This window comes from Gopherus flavomarginatus, chromosome 1 (assembly GCF_025201925.1).
Source record: "Gopherus flavomarginatus isolate rGopFla2 chromosome 1, rGopFla2.mat.asm, whole genome shotgun sequence".
Classification (NCBI taxonomy): domain Eukaryota; kingdom Metazoa; phylum Chordata; order Testudines; family Testudinidae; genus Gopherus; species Gopherus flavomarginatus.
In genome coordinates, this window is record NC_066617.1 from 246,797,977 (window position 1) to 246,817,884 (window position 19,908).

General features: G+C 40.4%; 1 protein-coding gene across 1 annotated transcript in view; it reads left to right on the forward strand.

Annotated features, from left to right (window-relative positions):
- OCA2 (OCA2 melanosomal transmembrane protein) overlaps window positions 1-19,908 on the forward strand; it is a 301,354-nt gene that overhangs the window by 105,373 nt on the left and 176,073 nt on the right. Inside the window, exons 9-12 of the mRNA XM_050932081.1 lie at window positions 2,047-2,118; window positions 5,281-5,346; window positions 7,641-7,697; window positions 8,822-8,946. Coding sequence (XP_050788038.1) covers window positions 2,047-2,118; window positions 5,281-5,346; window positions 7,641-7,697; window positions 8,822-8,946 — 320 coding nt within the window. The remainder of the gene's footprint in view (window positions 1-2,046; window positions 2,119-5,280; window positions 5,347-7,640; window positions 7,698-8,821; window positions 8,947-19,908) is intronic.

Consider the following 19,908-nt stretch of genomic DNA (forward strand, 5'->3'; position numbering starts at 1 on the left):
ATGCTAATCTTCTATGGTAGCCTTTAACCTTAGTCTCATCTCAAGCTTTTTCCACCTATGGAATGCTCTCTGGTGATTTGTTGCCTTCTCATGGCATGCCAGATTTCTAGCCAGATTTTTCCAGTCCTTTGTTCCTGTAGAACCCAGTGTGGCTGGAACATTGGACTGGAAGAGTTTGCAACAAAAACAGTATGCAGCATTCTGGGTTTTTGAGTACATAAGCTATGGCCTCTCCACTTTGTCACTATAGTAATGTGTTGGATGGAAACTTCTAAATTCATTGTCTTTGGCGAACATGTTTTTTCACTTGCTGTGGGCAGTACAAAGAAGTCCCTCAGGCTACTGCTCAAGTGAGTCCACAGTCCTGGATCATCTAGATTTAAGGAACTAACCTCAGCAGCAGCAGTTTCTTGTGCCTTCACCACACTCTTCTCTGGTCTACACTTTTCTTCAGGAATGTGCATGGTTACATCTATTTCAAATGGAGATATGGCTGCTGCAGTAGCTGCCAGGTCACCTGCACTCTGACTAACTGGAAGATCAGGCATCTCCTCACCACTTTCATCCTCACTGGGGCCGGAAGGCTCACTGTGAACATTTGTGTCTATGTATCTCAGGAGAGCTCCTTCCTGCTTAGATAGAAAAGCTTCTTTTGCTTTCTTTCTTTTTCTGAATACTGCCCTAGTGGGGCGTTTTCTTCTTTCACTCATGGCTGCTGTTCTGTGCCAGCTATAGTGGCTCTCAACACTCAATTGAAGGGGACAAATAAGCAGGCTGGTAGCAGGCCCTGAGTGAGGGAAGATATCAGCCTCTTAAGGGACCAACTGATTCCTACCTGCCTGTTATGTCTCATACCCTCCTTCCTCCAGCACAGCACTCTACAATCTCTGTGCATCGAGAGCAGAGAGAATACATATGCACCAGCAGCAGACACAATTTTCTACACTCTGGGTCCTAGTGGCGTCCCACCACAGTCTGGCACCTGAGGCGGCCGCCTCAGTTCACCTCATGGTAAGGCCAGCCCTGATTAGAGGGGAAGATATCAGGCCAGCTGTTATATATGGCTCATTCAAGGAGCTAAGGAGTGTAGAATAGAGTTGGTTGGAATGTTTTCATTGAAATATGCTGTTTTGCTGAAGCTGGAATAGTTTGTAGAGATGCAGATATTTTTGTGAAACTTCTGCTAGGAAAGATTTTGCATGAGAATGAATCTGCATGTCTGTTTATAGCTGGGTGGTTGGGGTCCTAGCCTCATAGGTAGGAAATCTAGGTTTGAGTTTCTGATTTGGTGTGAAAAACTCTGCTCTGAAACAGGCAGAACAGGGACTTTAACCTGGATCTCACACATCCCGGGACAATACCACCCATCCACAGTCAGCTATGTTTTTGTTCCACTGCAAAAAAAAATGTCAAACATTGCAGTGAAATGGAATTTTCCTCCTCCTATCAGTTATAGTAGAGAATGGAAGGGGGATGGGGTAATAAGTTGCAAAAGCAGAAAGAAGTCAAGGGTGTTTTATTTTGCTTTCAGAATAAGGCTATGTCTACACTACAAGTGTGACAGCGGCACAGCGGTGGCGCCACAGCTGTTCTGCTGTAGTGTAGACCCTTGCTACAATGACAGAAGGGATTTTCTGTTGCTATAATAAACCCATCCCCTTGAGAGGCTAGGGCTGATGAAATAATTATTCCGTTGACCCAGTTATGTCTGTACTAGAGCTTATATTGGCTTAACCCTGTCTGTCAGAGCTGTGAATTTTTCGCACCCATGAATCATAGAAGCATAGAATCATAGAAGAATAGGGTTGCAAGAGACCTCAGGAGGTTGTCCAACCTCCTGCTCAAAGCAGGACCAACCCCATCTAAATCATCCCAGCCAGGGCTTTGTCAAGCAAGGCCTTAAAAACCTCTAAAGATGGAGATTCCACCACCTCCCTAAGTAACCCATTCCAGCATGACATAGCTAGGTCCACCTATTTTTTAGGTGTAGAGGAGGCCTAAACAGATTTAAAATAGTCTTCAGGAATGTCTTGCCTTTTGTTACAGATTGTTCACAGAACCCTAGCAGCAATGTTGGGCTCCTTGGCAGCTTTAGCTGCATTAGCTGTGGTTGGTGAGGTAAGTTGCAACCTTTCAAGTATTCAGTTTATTTCTGTGCATTGTGTCATAAATCCACACATACTTATTCCTGTGAAAATGGTCCCATGGTGCAGCAGTCTCTATGGGACTTAAAATTCTTCAAGAACAGTATTTGTGTACTCTGTGAATTCCTGAGTTCTTGGAGCCATGAAAGAGAGATGCAGTCTTGGCTCCAGGTGGGAAAAAAGAGAGCAAGGCCAACTTAGTGGTACGATATTCTGATTTTGAAGGAACTTGAATACAACCATTTTCATCTTAATTCAGATTTACTCTAGTTTAATCTAATTTACTGTGTGATGCAAATGGGCTGAGGTGAGGCCTAGTCTAACCTTCAATTTTCTTAGGTTCTGCAAACTCTTAATTTTTCTAGCTTATGTAAGGTCTATATTAATAGTGCTGGAGCTAGCACTTTTGCTAATGGATAATCTTTTACTCCATCAGGCTATGCAAATCCCACAGTCCCATAGGTCTATATTAATAGTGCTGGAACTAGCACTTTTGCTAATGGATAATATTTTACTCCATCAGGCTATGCAAATCCCATAGTTCCCCAGTTTTTACATAAATTGTTCGCCCTCTATAACATTGATAGAGAGATGCAGAGTTGTTTGCTCTAAGTTAATTAATAAGTAAAAGGTGATTTTATTAAACACAGAAAGTAGGATTTAAGTGGTTCCAAGTAGTAACAGACAGAACAAAGTAAGTCACCAAGCAAAATAAAATAAAATGTGCAAATCTATGTCTAATCAAACTGAATGCAGATAATCTCACCCTCAGAGATACTTCAGTAAGTTTCTTCTCAGACTGGACACCTTCCAGGCCTGGGCGCAATTCTTTCCCGTGGTACAGCTCTTGTTCTAGCTCAGGTGGTAGGTAGGGGATTCTTCATGATGGTTCTCTTCATCGTCTTTGTTCTGTTCCACCCCTTTATATATCTTTTGCATAAGTTGGGAATCCTTTGTCCCTCCCTGGGTTTCCACCCCCTCCTTCTCAATGCGAAGAGACCAGGTTAAAGATGGATTCCAGTTCAAGTGACATGATCACATGTCACTGCAAGACTTCATTGCCCACTTGCCAGCGCACATGTATACAGGAAGACTTACAGATAAAACACACCCATCTGCAGACAATTGTCCTGGTTAATGGGAGTCATCAAGATTCCAAACCACCATTAATGGCCCACACTTTGCATAATTACAATAGCCCCTCAGAGTTATATTTCATATTTCTAGTTTCAGATACAAGAGTGGTACATTTATACAAATAGGATGATCACACTCAGTAGATAAGCTTTGTAATAATACCTTACAAGAGACCTTTTGCATGAAGCATATTCCAGTTACGTTATATTCACTTGTTATCAAATTTTTATAAAATCATATAGACTGCAACGTCACAACCACGACAACATCTGACCAGCCAACTGCCAAGGAAGCCCATCAACCAATGAAAGATACTGAGACCAGAGATGACACCACCTGGTCCCTGTTCTGCAGTCTTGATGCTGATGCTCCAAAAATCAGCAAGCTAAAGAATCATTTTTTTCTCTAAGACTCTGTCTACACTAGCAGTTTTGTCAGTAAAGCTTTTGTTGGACAGGGGTGTGGAAAAAACACCCCCGACTAACATAAGTGTCATCAACAAAAGCGCCGGTGTGGATAATGAACGCTATGTCAGCTAGAGACAGTCTTCCACCAACATAGCTACAACCGCTCATTGGCATAGAACGGCTACACGGGAAACCTTACAGTGGTGCAGCTGCAATGGTACAGCAGTGCCTCTCTAAGGTCTGTAGTGTAGACATGGCCTAAGTAACCTTTTTCAGTTTTGTTCCCCTTTTTAATCTGCCTGGCAAGAATGCTTGGTGCCTGTATTGATTTTTCTCCAAACATTTCAAAAGTATGAACAAGAGAGTGTGTATGTCAAAGAAATAGCACGTGCTTATTCTAAATCTGCAGTAAATCCTAACTTAATTGCTTCATGTCCCATTAGGTTATAAAAGAGTATCTGCTCCCAAAAGGGAAATTATGGGTTGTTCACTTTGTATCAGAGAGAGAGGGAGATTAGGTAAGGAAACAGTTAACTGTAGAAAGACAAGGTAGAAGTTATTCAGTAAGTGGCAACTTTAAGGAAGTCTGGTAACTGGTTCAAGAGCTTAAAAGCAGACTATGACACCTTAAGCTTGTACAAAAATAGATCATGTGTTATATTAAGTCCATGATTTAAATCTTAACTGTTTTCATCCTATGATCTGGTCAGTTGTTGATTCCATTCCATTATTGTCAATTTGTTGATTTATTAGTTCAATTTCAATTGAAATTTTGATTTGACAATTGTGTTGTTCAATCCTTAAATAGTCTAGTAAAAGATGTAATAGTTTTAGTTAGATGTTTACTTAATTTCAAGTTTGCTTTTATTAATTTGTAATAAATCCCTTACAATCATAAAGCTGTTTTTTTTCAAAATAGCAAGAAGAGATCACAATACCCTCACCTGGGAAAAAAAATTAATGTCATAAGGTATACCAGAGCTCCTTGGCTGTGTCCGAAAACTGATATCTTTATCCCTCACATTTTTGTCATGTTCAGCTATATTAGGCTTCCCATGGGGCCTAAACAAACATATCTACTGGTTATACTGCCTTGGGGCCGCCATAGATAACACTCCCTCAGTGGTGTTTACTCCTTTCAAATATTTTTATCTTCCCCCATGCTCCTTAATTGACAATTAGCAAAACTATATGTACTTACTAGTTCTTTCAATCGTTGCACATATTCTTGTGACTACTCTTCTCTGAATTCCCTTCAATTTGTGCACAGGTGAAGGTGAATTGTCCTATTCTGCTAGCAGAAAGTAAAGTGAAGTGCAGTCTATAAACCAGTTTTCATTTATTTGTGTACAAGAGAAACAAACAAACTAAAAACCAAAAGTTTGTGCTAGATAATGAGCTGTTCAGGCTGTCAGCATTTTTCAGAGATAATAGAAAAGAGCCCCCTTTGGGTACATTGCAGAAACACTAATTAATTTCTATCACAGCTTATTTAAATAGTTCACCAATTAAGTGGAATTTGCAGTTCCATAGCTAATCACTAGTTAGGTCATCCACAGGATTAACAGATAATTGTATTGTTTGATTTGCAGAGACCAAGCATGGTCAAAGTGGTGGAGTGGATTGATTATGAAACCCTGGCGCTGTTGTTTGGAATGGTAAATAAAATGTAATTTTTGCTCTAAAGATGCTGGAATAATTGTAGTCAGTGTCTAGCTTTTTCTTTTTCTTTGTTAACATCCTTTTAACTGAGAGATGCTATATTGAAAATTTGGCTTCTTTAGAGTCAGGGGCGGCTCTAGGGATTTTGTTACCCCAAGCAGGGCAGGCAGGCTGCCTCTGGTGGTTTGCCTGTGGAGGGTCCGCTGGTCCCGCAGCTTCGGTGGACCTCCCACAGGTGTGCCTGCGGGAGGTCCTCCGAAGCTGCGGGACTGGCAGACCCTCCACAGGCACGCCTGTGGAAGGTCCACCAAAGCTGCAGGACCAGTGGACCCTCCACAGGCAAACCGCGGAAGGCAGCCTGCCTGCCGCCCTCGTGGCGCCAGCAGAGTGCCCCCAGCGGCTTGTCACTCCGTGCACGCGCTTGGCATGCTGGGGCCTGGAGCCACCCCTGTTTAGAATGTTTGAAAACTGGAGGCACTCAAAAACTTGGAGAAAATGAGGCACTTTGGAAAATGTTGGTCTCGATTTCTTCCCCTCATAAAACAGGGATGATAACTAAAACTGTATAAAAGATGGATTTTTTGGTTTGCTGAGTCAAGGTGGAATACTGTTTCTTTTATTGGACCAGCTTCTGTTGGTGTCAGAGAGAAACTTTTGAGCTTGCACAGAATTCTTCTTCAGGTCAGAAGAAGGTCAGAGCTGTTTTTCATGGCATTTTTTGGTTTGCTGACAGCTCTGAAAAATTGGAAAAAAAAAAGGTTTGATCCAAAATGAATAGGAAAATTGCACAAAAATATTGGTGAATTTGTCCCCAAAATGAGCATTTTAAAGGACAAGAGCTAGAGGAGGAGTTCTCCTAAAATACTTTAGCCCAGAGTTTAGGGCACTCACCTTGAATGTTGGAGAGACATCTCTCTGCCTGATGTGAATAGGGTTTTGAAAATTGGGTGTTCCACATTGCAGGAAAACACCCTAGCCACTGGGCTTTGGAATATTCAGATGTGGGGCTCTCTCAATCTCTGATTTCTGCTGTTCTACTTTGTATAAATAATTAAATATACATAGGACTTAAACTTGAGTCTCCATCATTATAGGTAAGTGTTTTAACCACCAGTCTATAGAATCATTCTCACTCACTTTCCCTGGCCCAGTGACTATTCTCTGTATTATTAATGAGAATGAATAGTCATTGGACCAGGGGAAGAGAGTGAGAATGACCCTATAGCTTGGAGGATTTGAACCTTGATCTCAGAGCCATAACCATTGGGCTAAAAGTTAGGAGAGCAGCAGGAGCCACCACTTCTGCCCCTGAAAAACATTTGTGAATTTGTGAGAAAGTCACAAATAGTTTTGGGTCAAATAAACTATTAATCAATTTTTTTGTGTGCTGATCTCTAGTGATAACACACCTCCTGTAGAAAGGATCTTTGAGATCTATAAATGAAAGCCTGCATACATGCCAAGTGTTATCACTAAGACAAGATGGGTAATACCTTTAATTGGACCAACTTCTGTTGAGGAAAGAGACTAGCTTTGGAAAGTGTTATCACTCTCATTCCACTTGTTAATTTTATTTACATTAAGCCTTCCTCAAACATACTCGGCTAGAGAAAGTGATTTCCTTTGTCCTAATTAGTATTCTGTTGTGAGCCTGAATGAGCAATTGGACAAAAGCATATACCTGGCTAGACTATAATAATATCAATTATTTGCCCACTTCTACTCCTATTAATCTATGTTGTCCTTTTGTGACTGAAATATGCTAGGGTATCATAAATAGACAAAATCCACTGCCATCTACATTCATTGCCATTTATGAATTTTAATGACCACCTGCATCCAGGCAATCTCCCTGAAATATGGAAAAATTTAAATAATCTTAGGGAGTTGATGTCTTCTGGACTCTACAGAGCACTGCCGAAGAAAACAATTGTAAACTAATGGCCACTTTTGCTTAGTGAGAAGGTCAGAGAGATTTGTAACGTGTGGTGCCTACAAAGTAATTAGAAATGAAGCTCACACCTGTAGAGAGGCCTGCACAAAGTCTATGCACCCCTTGCATCCTGAAATAAGACCACGGCCCTACTGCGCAGTTGTAAATTTTACCATAAATACTAGTAATAGAAATCTGACTTCTGATACCTGGCATCCTGATTTACATCTGATGTCCTCTCCAAAAACAGGACCAAAATTGTGGCAGAGTTGCAGGACTCCTTGTTATAGCAACAAACCAAACCATTCCCATTTTTTATGTGAATAATTCCATCCTTATTTCTTTCTTTTTCTGTAGATGCTTTTAGTGGCCATATTTTCAGAAACTGGATTTTTTGATTACTGTGCAGTAAAGGTAGGTTATTGTGATATCTTACATTTATATTCTTTATATACTGTATATTACTGCAGCACTCTTACATATTTATTGAACTCATACAACTGATGTTTAGTCAAACCTATTAGACTAAACCATACATTTAAAAACATTTATGTAAGGACAATTTACATTTGTCATACTACAAAGTATAGTGGTCAATTTATAATTCTTTAAGGAGCTAAGTGTTAAGGAAGCATTTCAAGTTTTATAAGTTAAGGCCACAGACCCTGGTTCAGTAGGGTACTTACCCACGTGAATAATTTTAAGCATGTGAGTAGTCCGATTAGGGTGACCAGATGTCCTGATTTTATAGGGACAATCACTATATTTGGGTCTTTGTCTTATATAGGCACCTGTTACCCCCGTTCCCTAGTCCCAATTTTTCACACTAGATATCAGGTCACCCTAAGTCCCATTGACTTCCTATCCACTGTGTGCAACAGAGCTGGGCTCCATGCATACTCGTCTGTGTCCAGTCCAGAGGAGAGTAGAGAGGAGGTGTGGGTCAGACCACTGGGTTTATGTTTATATATGATTTAACGGCCACAGGCCTTTGTGTAGGGGTTGAACCAAAGACTCAGCTGTTATTCTATCTGAATAGATGGTAGTGTGAGGTGGCTTAGGCTGCACAGCCCATGGGTTGGGAGAATAAATTCAGTCCCATTCATAGTTTCCTCTGCAAAGCTTGTTTACTTAGATTGTATTCAAGGCAGTAGATTTCCATATGACTATAAAAGGAGGAATGCAGGATTTGAAGTTAAAGCAAGAGAAAACAGGAAACCTGAATTCTCTTCTTGGTTCTGCCACAGATTCCTTGTGTTACCTTTAGCAAATCACTGACTCTTTCTGTACCTATTTCCTTAGCTGTAAAACTGAAATATTTTCCTACTTCCCTAGAGTAGTTTGTAGCTAAATTAATTAATGTTTGAAAATCATACTGAGATCCTTGGATGGCAGGCCCTGAAGAAGTGACTAGTATAACAAAATTTCCCCAGTCATTGTTGCACCAACTTTTATTAAGTTGTTCACTGGTCATTTCTGAAAATGAAGCTGATATGTTTCATGCCTTTATGCCATTGCTATTTGTTTGGTTTTATTAGGCTTACCAACTGTCTAGAGGCAGAGTGTGGGCCATGATTATCATTCTGTGTCTTATTGCTGCAATTCTTTCTGCATTTTTGGACAACGTTACCACAATGCTTCTCTTTACTCCAGTAACCATAAGGTATTTTATGTTATGCCTTTGGCGTTAGTTGGTTATAGCTAACCATTGCTAGTTGGTGTGTGTCAAAATCATATTTGAGATGTTTGTTCAGCAGTTTAAATGGACCTTACAACTGCAAATGCTCTGACTGTAATTACTGTCTAGAACTACAACTTTTAAAGAGTTCAGCTTCCTTATTTTCATGCATCAGTTGTGAGCACAAATCCAAGTACAGATTTAACTGTCTCTTCAATAAAGTAGGTACAGATGCAAATACTCTGAGTTGTGCCCACATTTGAATTGTAATTGCAAATTGCGCAACCCATTTCATTCAGATTGCAAAGTATTATAACTTGAGATAGACCTGTCTCCTAGAACTGGAAGGGACCTTGGATGGACATCAAGTCCAGGCCCCTGCCTTCACGAGCAGGATCAAGTACTGATTTTGCCCCAGATCCCTAGGTGGCCCTCTCAAGGACTGAGCTCACAACCGTGAGTTTAGCAGGCCAATGCTCAAACCACTGAGCTATCCCTCCCCCCCCATTGTTCTTACAAACAGGAGTACTGGAATTTTTGAAAAAAAACCCAGCCCCAAACCCCTATTCCTTCATGTATAGACTAATATTCATGTACAATTTTACCTCCTAATGGATGATTTAAAGAAATTATAATCCCTGCTAATACTACTGGCAATTATTCTGTACTGAAGAACTCTTTTTGGAATCGAAGACTCTGAATTCTATCCTTATTGATCTGCATGAAGTGGATACAATCCCAGATTAATTTCATATTTCTAGATTAATCATTTTTTTTATTAAAACAGTAACTTTAGTTACAGTAGCTTTCTGGAAACTGCATGGGATATGTAATTACATTTAGTTCATGTGATTATAAATCACTCTTTGTCCTGAATTTAACCTACATTCAATTAGGTAAATCCAGCTAATCCAGTTCAGTTAAAAAAAACTAACTGGGGTGGGGAAGATGGTTTTAAATAGGGCATCGGGTGATGTAATACTTGCAGTCCGTATCATATTTACATGTATAGAATTGTATGAAGATATGTGTCCCGTTAAAATGTAGTTTACAGCAGGAAAGATCTATTTTGTAAGTGGAATTTATTATAGGCTGTGAAACAGCTGGTGAATGAAAGCTCCATTTGTTTGCTGTATGATTATGTTTTAAACAAATCACATCACTTTTACTCAAACAATATTTTTATCACTAACGGTAGGTAAAAATGAGATGGTTAAACAAGCTTCTCCAATTATATTGTAGAATATTTGGAATTAAATAAAATGTAATTGGTAATGGATTGAAATCCTAAAAGTCTACATATTTTGAAACATTGTTTACATGCAATACTACTGTAGCATTTATTCTGTTTTATACTAACGATTCTGTAACACTGGAAGTAGGGTAACATCAGCATATGACAGAATCTTTTATTTGAATTGCTGTCAGGTGTACTTCTAAACTAGCAAAATCACAATAATTTCTATGCTAATGGTTATTCTAAAAATATAAGGTTATTATGTATGTGTATATTTCTGAAAATGTCATGCTAGAGGTCATTCTTTTTATCCTGTTGTTGTTCTCCTTAGTCCTTACCTATAATTTCCCAGTGCTATTTTATACTGTTGTTACCATGGAGATGAAGCTACTAGAAAAGTCTACTGATTCCATGACCATGAGGATTCAGACTTTATCAGTGATGCATAAAATATGATGTTCTGTTCTTGTCATATTTTGTGGTAAATTCTTTTTAGAAATAATTCAATAAACCTTCTTTAGCTATAACTTATTTTAAAACATATTTTGAATGTCAAGACACTTTATGATTTGCAATGTTCTACCTTTTTATATGGGAAATAGAAAATCTTGTATAAGTGAACTATAACAGTTTAATCCTATAGTTCAGGTTGGCACATTTTAACTATCCTTCACAGCTTTGCTTTTATAGACTACAGTAAGCATTCTTTTTGCAAAGTTTATCTATGTCCCATCAAGAAAAAATAGTAAAGGACCATTAAAGTTGTACAGTTATGCATTCAGAAGTCAAGGAATGACTTGTGCAACTGCATTTCAATGCAGTCTTTAATTACATAATCTCACACTATTGCTCAAATAATACAATGTAACTTTTTACCATACATTTTTTCCTCTGGAGTCTTCGGTACAGTATAAATGAGTAATCTCTTGAAATATTTTTATGCTTTTAAATGGACACTATTTTCATTGTGATGACATCTGTTTTAACTTTGGTTTTTACATGAGAAGTTCTTTTCTCTCTCTGAAATATACATTTTAATAACATATGGTTAGATTGAGTCATAAACCCAGTTTTGTCTAAGGGCAGTGTGTAGCTGCACTGCCACCCAATCCCAGGAGAAGCCCTGCGAAGGAATTTTGACTGAAGCTCAATTTCTCCTCTGCTCCCATCTTGCTTACAGGGGGACGAATTTATTGTAGCCATTTATAGAATACAGCTTATTTCCCCACTTCACACTGGCTCATCTCCACTAGTCAGCATGTTTTTTTTTTTTAGTGGAGGGGAGTAAGGGAGAGAAGGAGCCAAGGCTCCACCCACTTAATTGCCTCCTTGACCTGATGGGTTTAGGAGTGGGTTTTGGTTACTCATACCCTGTTGCAGAGGCAGAGTGGTGCGGAAAGTGTTAACATAAGGGTGCAGCGAGGCTTTCTTCCCATTGTTCTCCTTCCTGGCTGTATTAAGCTGGGTCATGTTGTGTTGTTAGTTGGCAGCCATGTGCTGTATATTTTCTTTGCAACCAGCACCACAGCCACATTTGGGTGCAATGCAGATGATAAGGAAATATTGCATATCTTTCCTTTAGTCTTTGTCTTTGTCTTTTTAGTTTGTAAACTATCTTTGGGACAGGGACTATGACATTCTGTGTGTCTGTACAGGACCTAGAGATGAAGGATGATCCAGTGGTTAGGACTAAAGTGAGATAGGGAGACCTTGGGTAAATTCTCTACTCTGCTAGAGCCTTCCTCTGTTGCCTTACAGAAATCACTTAGTCTCGCTATCCCTCAGTTTCCCATCTGTAAAATGGGGATAATAGCACTTCCTTACATCACAGGGATGTCAAGGATGAATTCTTTAAAGATCACGAAGTACACAGATACTAGAGTAGTGCAGGCTTATAGAAGTACCTTAGATAGAGAAAATGAGGCTGCAATCCATATTGTTGGAGTCTGTGGGCTCTATTGTAATCTAAATAATAAATAACAAATTGGTAAAATGATATCCTCCCAGAGATAGGGGAAATTGTAATTTGTTCACAGCCTGTGTAGGTTTCTTACCTGTGCCCCATGTCAGAGAGCTTTTCCTTCACCCCCTTCGCTGGTTCTTGTCACGCAGACAGAAAGCAGAAGACCGGAAGTCTGAAGTGCAGGCAATGCAATGTTTGTTGCGCTTTAGTTCCAAGCAAGCATATTCCAAAGCCCTTCAAACCAGTCAGGATTATCTCTATACTCCGATAGAGTTTTCCCATTCCCTTCCCCAAACTACAGTTTTATACGCCAATAGAATCCTCTAGCTCCGCACAGCGATGGAGCTCCCTCTTCCCAGTGCTCTTTTCCAGCTCTAACACCGCAAAGCATTTACCCCATCTCCCCCTTCGTAGCTCTGACACTGCCTGTGTCCCTGTTCCTCATTCCCCTATTCCCAGTCCCCCATTCTCCCATTACCATTCCCACTCCCATTCCCCATTCCTACTCCTTTCTCTTAGCAGGCCCAAATATACCTGCAATGCACACCCTTATAACTTATGGTCATGTTCCGTTCTGGAAGGTCGTGAGTTGGGGTCTTCATCTCACCCTTTTGTACCCAATGGGAGGGGTAAGAAATGAGGCTGTGCTCTGGTCAGCGGCAGGCATTTCTCTTTAGTGTTTTACCTCCCCCCACAAACCCCCCTTTCCCCTCCCGACTGGTTGCCTGACCTTGCTTTGAGATACAGAGTTGAGGCAGTCTTTACGTGTGCGCTCATATATTACACTCCCACCATACCCTGTAGCACTTTTAGCTTCATCCCTTATCTCTTCCCATTGTACTAAAAGCCTCATCTGGTTGTGGGAAATGTAACACACAGCATCTGTGTCCTTTGTTCTTCACAGATATTAGTATAAGATATAAGAGTATCAAAGTCAAGCCCAACATTCAATCTCAGGCTGACAAACAAGCCTATATGCTAACACCCCAAAGAAGTGTTCTGAAAACATTATTGAATATCTTAAAATAAGTTTATGGAATAGACTCTCCAGGACATTCATTTTCCATACATTAGTTTTACCCCACAAACTGAAGGTTAGCCATTTGGGCAATAATTGGTTCTATATTTATCTTATAGAATCATAGAATCGTAGGACTGGAAGTGACCTCGAGAGGTCATCTAGTCCAGTCCACTACAATCCTGGCAGGACTAAGTATTGTCTAAACCAGTGTTTCCCAAACTTGGGATGCTGCTTGTGTATGGAAAGACCCTGGTGGGACAGGCTGGTTTGTTTACCTGCCATAGCCGCAGGTCTGGCTGATCACAGCTCCCACTGGCCGTGGTTCGCTGCTCCAGGCCAATAGGAGCTGCTGGAAGTGACGGCCAGTATGTCCCTTGGCCCGTGCTACTTCCAGCAGCTCCCATTGGTCTGGGGCAGCAAACTGCAGCCAGTGGGAGCTGTGATAGGCCGGACCTGTGGATTCAGCAGGTAAACAAACCAGCCCAGCCCAACAGGGGCTTTCCCTACACAACTGGCATCTCAAGTTTGGGAAACACTGGTCTAAACCATCCTGAACAGTGTTTATCTAACCTGCTCTTAACAGTCTCCAATGATTGAGATTGCATAACCTCCCTAGGCAATTTATTCCAGTGCTTAAGCACGCTGACAGCTAGGAAGTTTTTCCACTTGTCCAACCTAAACCTCCCTTGCTGCAATTTAAGCCCGTTGCTTCTTGTCCTATTCTCAGAGGTTAAAGAGAACATTTTTTTCTTCCCCCTCCTTTTAACAATGTTTTATGTACTTGAAAATATTTGTTATGTCCCCTCTCAGTCTTCTCTTCTCCAGACTAAATAAACCCAATTTTTTCAATCTTCCCCCCATAGGTCATGGTTTCTAGACCTTTAATCATTTTTTTTTGCTTTCCTCCACTCAATCTGTCCTTCCAGCTTGACTGTGAACCACTGATAACTACGTTCTGGGAATGGTTTTGCGACAAGTTGTGCACCCACCTTATAGTAGCTACATCTAGGTTGTATTTCCCAAGTTTGTTCAGTATCAAAAGTCTTACTAAAGTCAAAATATAATACATTTACTGCTTCACCCCTCTCCACAAGGCTTGTTACCCTGTCAAAGAAAGCTACTAGGTTGGTTTGACGTGATTTTGTTCTTGACAAATCCATGCTGTCTGTTATTTATCGCCTTATTATCTTCTAGGTGTCTACAAATTGATTGCTTAATTATTGGATGTCCTGAATATCTTTGGGAATCAGTATTCCTAAATATTTCATGTAAAAGGATTGCCATTGAAAGTCTCAATTTGAGAAAAGGCCTTTATGGGCATATTTGTTAATTCCTAAAATTTCTGATTTACCCCCTATTAATTTTATATCCTGAGAGGAGTCCAACTTTATTAATAGTGGTTAGTAGGTTAGGAATGGTAACCTTGGGCTTAGATATAAATACATCATCTGCATAGAGAATAATTTTGTGCTCGGTTTGGACCACCCTGATACCATGAATATGTTGATTTACTCTGATGGCAGCAGTCAAAGTTTCTAGAGCTAAATCAAACAGAAGAAGTGAAAGGGGGCACCATTGCCTCATATCTCTCTGAAATGGAAATGGGGTGGAATAATACCATCGGCAACTACCCTAGAAGTTGGGTTAGAGTATAAAACCTTAATCCAAGCAATACGTTCTTTATCAAAGCCAAATTTTGCTAACTCATGCAAAAGATAATCACAGGTTATGCGATCAAAAGCCTTTTTGGCATTTGAAGAAATGACAGCTAAGGGTTCCTCAGAATCTCTCAAAGTGACAATAATATCAATCAATTGGTGCAAATTATCTGAGCTCTATTAAGAAGGAAGCCCACCTGATTCGTGTGTGAGGGAACTTTGTCCAATAGCATAGCAAGAGCTTTAATTAAGATCTGAGTGTCACAACTGATTAAAGAAATTGGCCTGTAATTACTACATAGTTCAAGGTCTTTCCCAGGTTTAGGAATAACCAAAACTGCAGCTTCTCTTAGAGTAGGCAGAAGAGTTTGCTCTTTCTTGGCCTCACTGAACATGTTCAAAAATATAGGTATTAAAGTTTCAAAGCACTTTTTGTGAAATTCAGTCGAGATCTGATCTGCACCAGAAGTCTTTCCAACCTTCATTTCTTTTATAGCTTGAGTCAGTTCCATGATTTCTAGGGGAGCATCTAATAGTCCCTTTTGCGAATCAGAGAGCAGTGGCAGAGACAATCCAATAAACAGTTACCTAGGATATTTTACTCTTCAGCTAAAAATAGTTTTAAATAAAACGGTTTACATTGTTTATTAATATCGGAATGTACTGTATATAATTTGTTACAACTATTGTGAACAGCAGCAATCTTATTTCTGTTAGTCTTTTGCTTAATCTGCATACAGCAGCTTGCCATCTCTCAACAGATTCCCAGTAGCTTTGCTTCAGACAGACTAAGGCAAACTCAGCCTGTTGGGACAGAAGCTTGTTGATTTCATATCTTAGGTTGAAGAAGATTCTGAGTTTCTCTGGGGAAGAGGCAGGAAGCATAGTGTATAGCCAAGGCCTTAATTTCCTTCACCAGAGTATAAACTGTGTTCTGTCCATTTTATTTTAAAGATGGTATGAGAGATGATAGAGCCTCTGATGAAGGCTTTAAAGCACAGGTGATGTGATGTGTGTGTGGGGGGCACATTGGGTCACGTGCCCCCCCCTGATTTCTGTCAAGCTGAGCACGGCTGAAAGGACGTGCCTGGGAAAGGCATCAGCAACGAGTGCTCCCACTGGGCAGAGGTGGTGCCCAGAGCAGGGAAGTAAGACTGGGCTGGCAATGCAGATCTCCACCTGAGAAGGTGCAGGAAAGCCTGCTGAGTCTCATTCCTTCCTTGCTGGCAGCTGCAGTTACCTGCTTGAATATGTGTTTGGACTAGCCTGCCTGGGGTGTGCAAAAGAGCTCAGGGAATCACTTGGGGCAATGGAGAGAGAGGCAGTGGGGTCTGGGGAGCTGAAATGGACTGAGAGGCTGGAGAGAGGCAACAAAGGCCAGGAGTGATGGGGGTGGGTGTGGAGGTAATGGGGGGCCAGGGATGATTGGGGGAGGCGTTGGGATGCAGGAGTGATGGGTGGGAAGCTGGGGGAGGCAACAGGGGCCAGGACACCAAAATACAAGTTCACCCAGGGCACCATTTCCCTCAAGGTAGAACCTGGCACGGCTGGACTTAAGGGTGGGTGACTGCCCAGAGTGCCGTGGTCAGGGTGCCATGGTCAAGAGAGTATTGCTGAAGGGTATCTTGGCTGTCACCTGGAAGTTGACTGTGGCTGTGATGGTGAGGGGGTTCCTCCTCAACTATCAGCAATTACCAGTTGCCTAAAGGCTTCCCAAGGTGTGACAGCTGATGAAGCAGTGGGAGCATTTTTTAAAAAAGAGTTCTAACTCCTGCTGGATAGAGTTAACAGATGATGTATAGAACAGCAGAGGTGTATGTAATTTCCACATTTTAGTTGGAGGTGCATACCCTGGGGGCCTAAAAGATATATGTATAAGAGCATAGTAAGATATAACAATAGCACCAATGCCACAGTCAGTGATAGAATTGGTCGAATCTTGTGACACAAAAAATAGCCCAATCCTGAATATGTTGAATGAACTGCAGAAAAAAAAAGCTCTGAGTAAGCCTATGGCCAATCTATCCACATTTTATAAGCCTAAATCAGCCATGTATATATGAAGTACTTCATGAGTATTCATGTTTTTGTATGTAGATGTAGAAGATTTAACAAAGACTGGATCTAGAGTTTTGTTAATGTCTCCAGCAACAATAATAGGATGGTGACCCATGTCATTTAAATTTATAAAAAGTTTATGAAAAAAATTGGGATTATTCTGGTTTGGCCTTTAGAAATTGGTTAAATGATTATAGAATTCTCAGTTTTAGCCTTGAGGACAGTAAATTTGCCCTTACTCTCAAACCTTGTTCTTAGAATATTAACATGCAACTTTTTATATATTAGTATAGCAGTGCCCCTAGTTTAGAATGAAAGAAACTAGAAATTGAAAGGCCAACCCAATCTTTATTTTGTTTACAAGCTTCATGTTCTGTCAGATGTGTCTTCTGGATCATAGCAATGTCAACATTCTCTTTTTTAAGCATTGAATATATAGTTTTTCTTTTAATAAGGTTATTAAAATGCTTTGTCTTCCAGGAGAAACATGTAATTATAGAAGCTATCATTGCTAAAATATACCAGAAAAAATATAAAGTCACATTTTGAAAAATGAGGAATTGCACATTCTCGTGAGAAGCATACAGTTCTTGCTTATCTAAGCTGCAAAAGTTCCATAATCCAGTACATATTCACTGTACCTGTCACTTCCCAGTACACATTCTACAGGAAAGGAAAGGAAATTCCCAGCATGGGAGGGTAACGGGAGGAAGGCAGAAAGCGGAATTAAATAAGTGAAAAAACAAAATGGAAAATAGAGTGGAGAGAGAAATACATATTAGTACCTTACAATAAAAAAGGAGAATCTGTTTAAACAGTCTAAAATATACATTTATCAATGTGGGGTGGCTGGATCAGGTGAAATTTGGATATCCTCACAGCTCCTGGGACCCCAAACATTACAACTATAGTAATCACCTGTATTACCCATAAAACCAATGACAGACTTACCGGTGGCAATTTTGCAACAGAAAACTTCAAAAACAGACTCCAACGAGAAACTGCTGAGCAGGAATTGATATGCAAACTAGATACAATCAATTTAGGCTTAAATAGGGACTGGGAATGGCTGAGCCATTACAAACATTGAATCTATCTCCCCTTGTAAGTATTCTCACACTTCTTATCAAACTGACTGTACTGGGCTATCTTGATTATTACTTCAAAAGTTTTTTTTTTCTCTTACTTAATTGGCCTCTTAGAGTTGGTAAGACAACTCCCACCTTTTCATACTCTCTGTATGTGTGTGTATATCTCCTCAATATATGATCCATTCTATGTATCTGAAGAAGTGGGCTGTAGCGCATTAAAGCTCATACTTAAATAAATTTAAGTCTCTAAGGTGCCACAAGTACTCCTGTTCTTTTTGCCAATAAAACCTTGATACTTCAGTAAATAAGGAAGCATCGTCTAATAAAGTAATGATATATACATAATTACTAATCAAATAATAGAATTTACATTGATGTGCCTTTCCCATGGACTAGCCTGCCTGGGTGTGCAAAAGAGCTCAGGGAATCTGTTGGGGCAATGGAGAGAGAGGCAGTGGGGCCTGAGGTGCTGAAGTGGGCATGGGAGGCTGGGGGAGGCAGCTGGGGGCCATTGGAAGTAAATTGATGATAACCCTTTAATCTTTCAACCTCAATAAGAGAGAAAAAAAAAAAGAACTAACATATCAGTATCAACTAGCACCCATCCACTTGTTTAGAAAAGTCATGTCAGATCTGAGTGAGCAATACATAAATTCCATAAGATCAGATCCCAGGATCTGATCTTATGGAATTTATGTATTGCTCATATACATGTCACTTCTTGTGACGAAGGAGTCTGTAGATTTTCTGAGAGATTTTTCTGCCTTTTGAGGGGAACTGAATGATACTATCTTCTTGCCATTCTTAATATGGAGTGTTGCCAGGTATTTAATAATCTACTTCAAGGCCATCTGCCTAGCCAATTGTTTCACTTGGTTAACAGCTGCCCTCACTGCAACCACATCATGGGCATAATCTTGAAAGAGCGGTATTTTAATTGCTGGTTCTCTCCTTTTTTTATCTGGATTTCTGCAATATAAGCTCCTTATGAACTTCTAGAACTTCGCAATTAATGTTCTAGGCCAATCTTCTGGAGCTGGCTAGGGGGCAAGGGCCTGGTGTGCTCATTCTATTTCAAAACAAAAATTCTACTGGCAGGTCCAACAATTTAGCAGTTTAGGGACAAATTCAGATGGTTTACCTTTCTCAGTTACCTCAGAGATACCCACAATCCTGATGTTATGTCATTGTGAGTGGCTTTCCAGATCAATTAGCTTGGTCTTAATAGTCTTGATATCATTACAGTTCTTCAGAACCTGTAATTACTGGTAGTTCTTCTTTGAAATCATCTTCCACTTCAGAAGTTCTGTGTTCAGCTTCTCCCATCAAGCTGGATAGAGCCTGTACTCTGAATCTCAGTCATGTTGATCTGTAGGGTGGAAACTGTAGATTTAATTTCAACAGTATCTGCAGCCACCTGTTATAGTACAAGCCAGCAGCTGTGTTCGGGCTAAGGCACCATTTTGTTTGTACGAATGGAGGAGGCAGATTTCCTCTGTCTTTTTGGATTTGAAAGGAAGATGCAGAGCTAGAGGGCATCTTGTGGGTTTCACTATGAGCTCAGGTGAAAAGATTTGTGGTAGCCCAGTTTGAGCTACAATGCTCAAATAACAGCATGGGTGTTGCAGTATGGGTGGTGGCTCAAGCTTGCTACCCAAGCTTAGACCCATAGGATTGGGTGGATTTGGGTGGCTAGCCTGAGATGGCACCAGTGTCACAAAGTCCACCCTGTTATTTTTAGAGTACTACCTCAAGCTGAGCTGGCATGAGTCTGCCCACTTGTGCTGGCAATCACACCTCCCAGATGCAGTGTTGCTGTACTTAAGTGCTTTGCTGAATTGGGGCTTAATACTTTGATTCAGGAAAGCATTTAAGCACATGCAAGTCCATCTCTGTTCAGTTATGCACTTAGACGTATG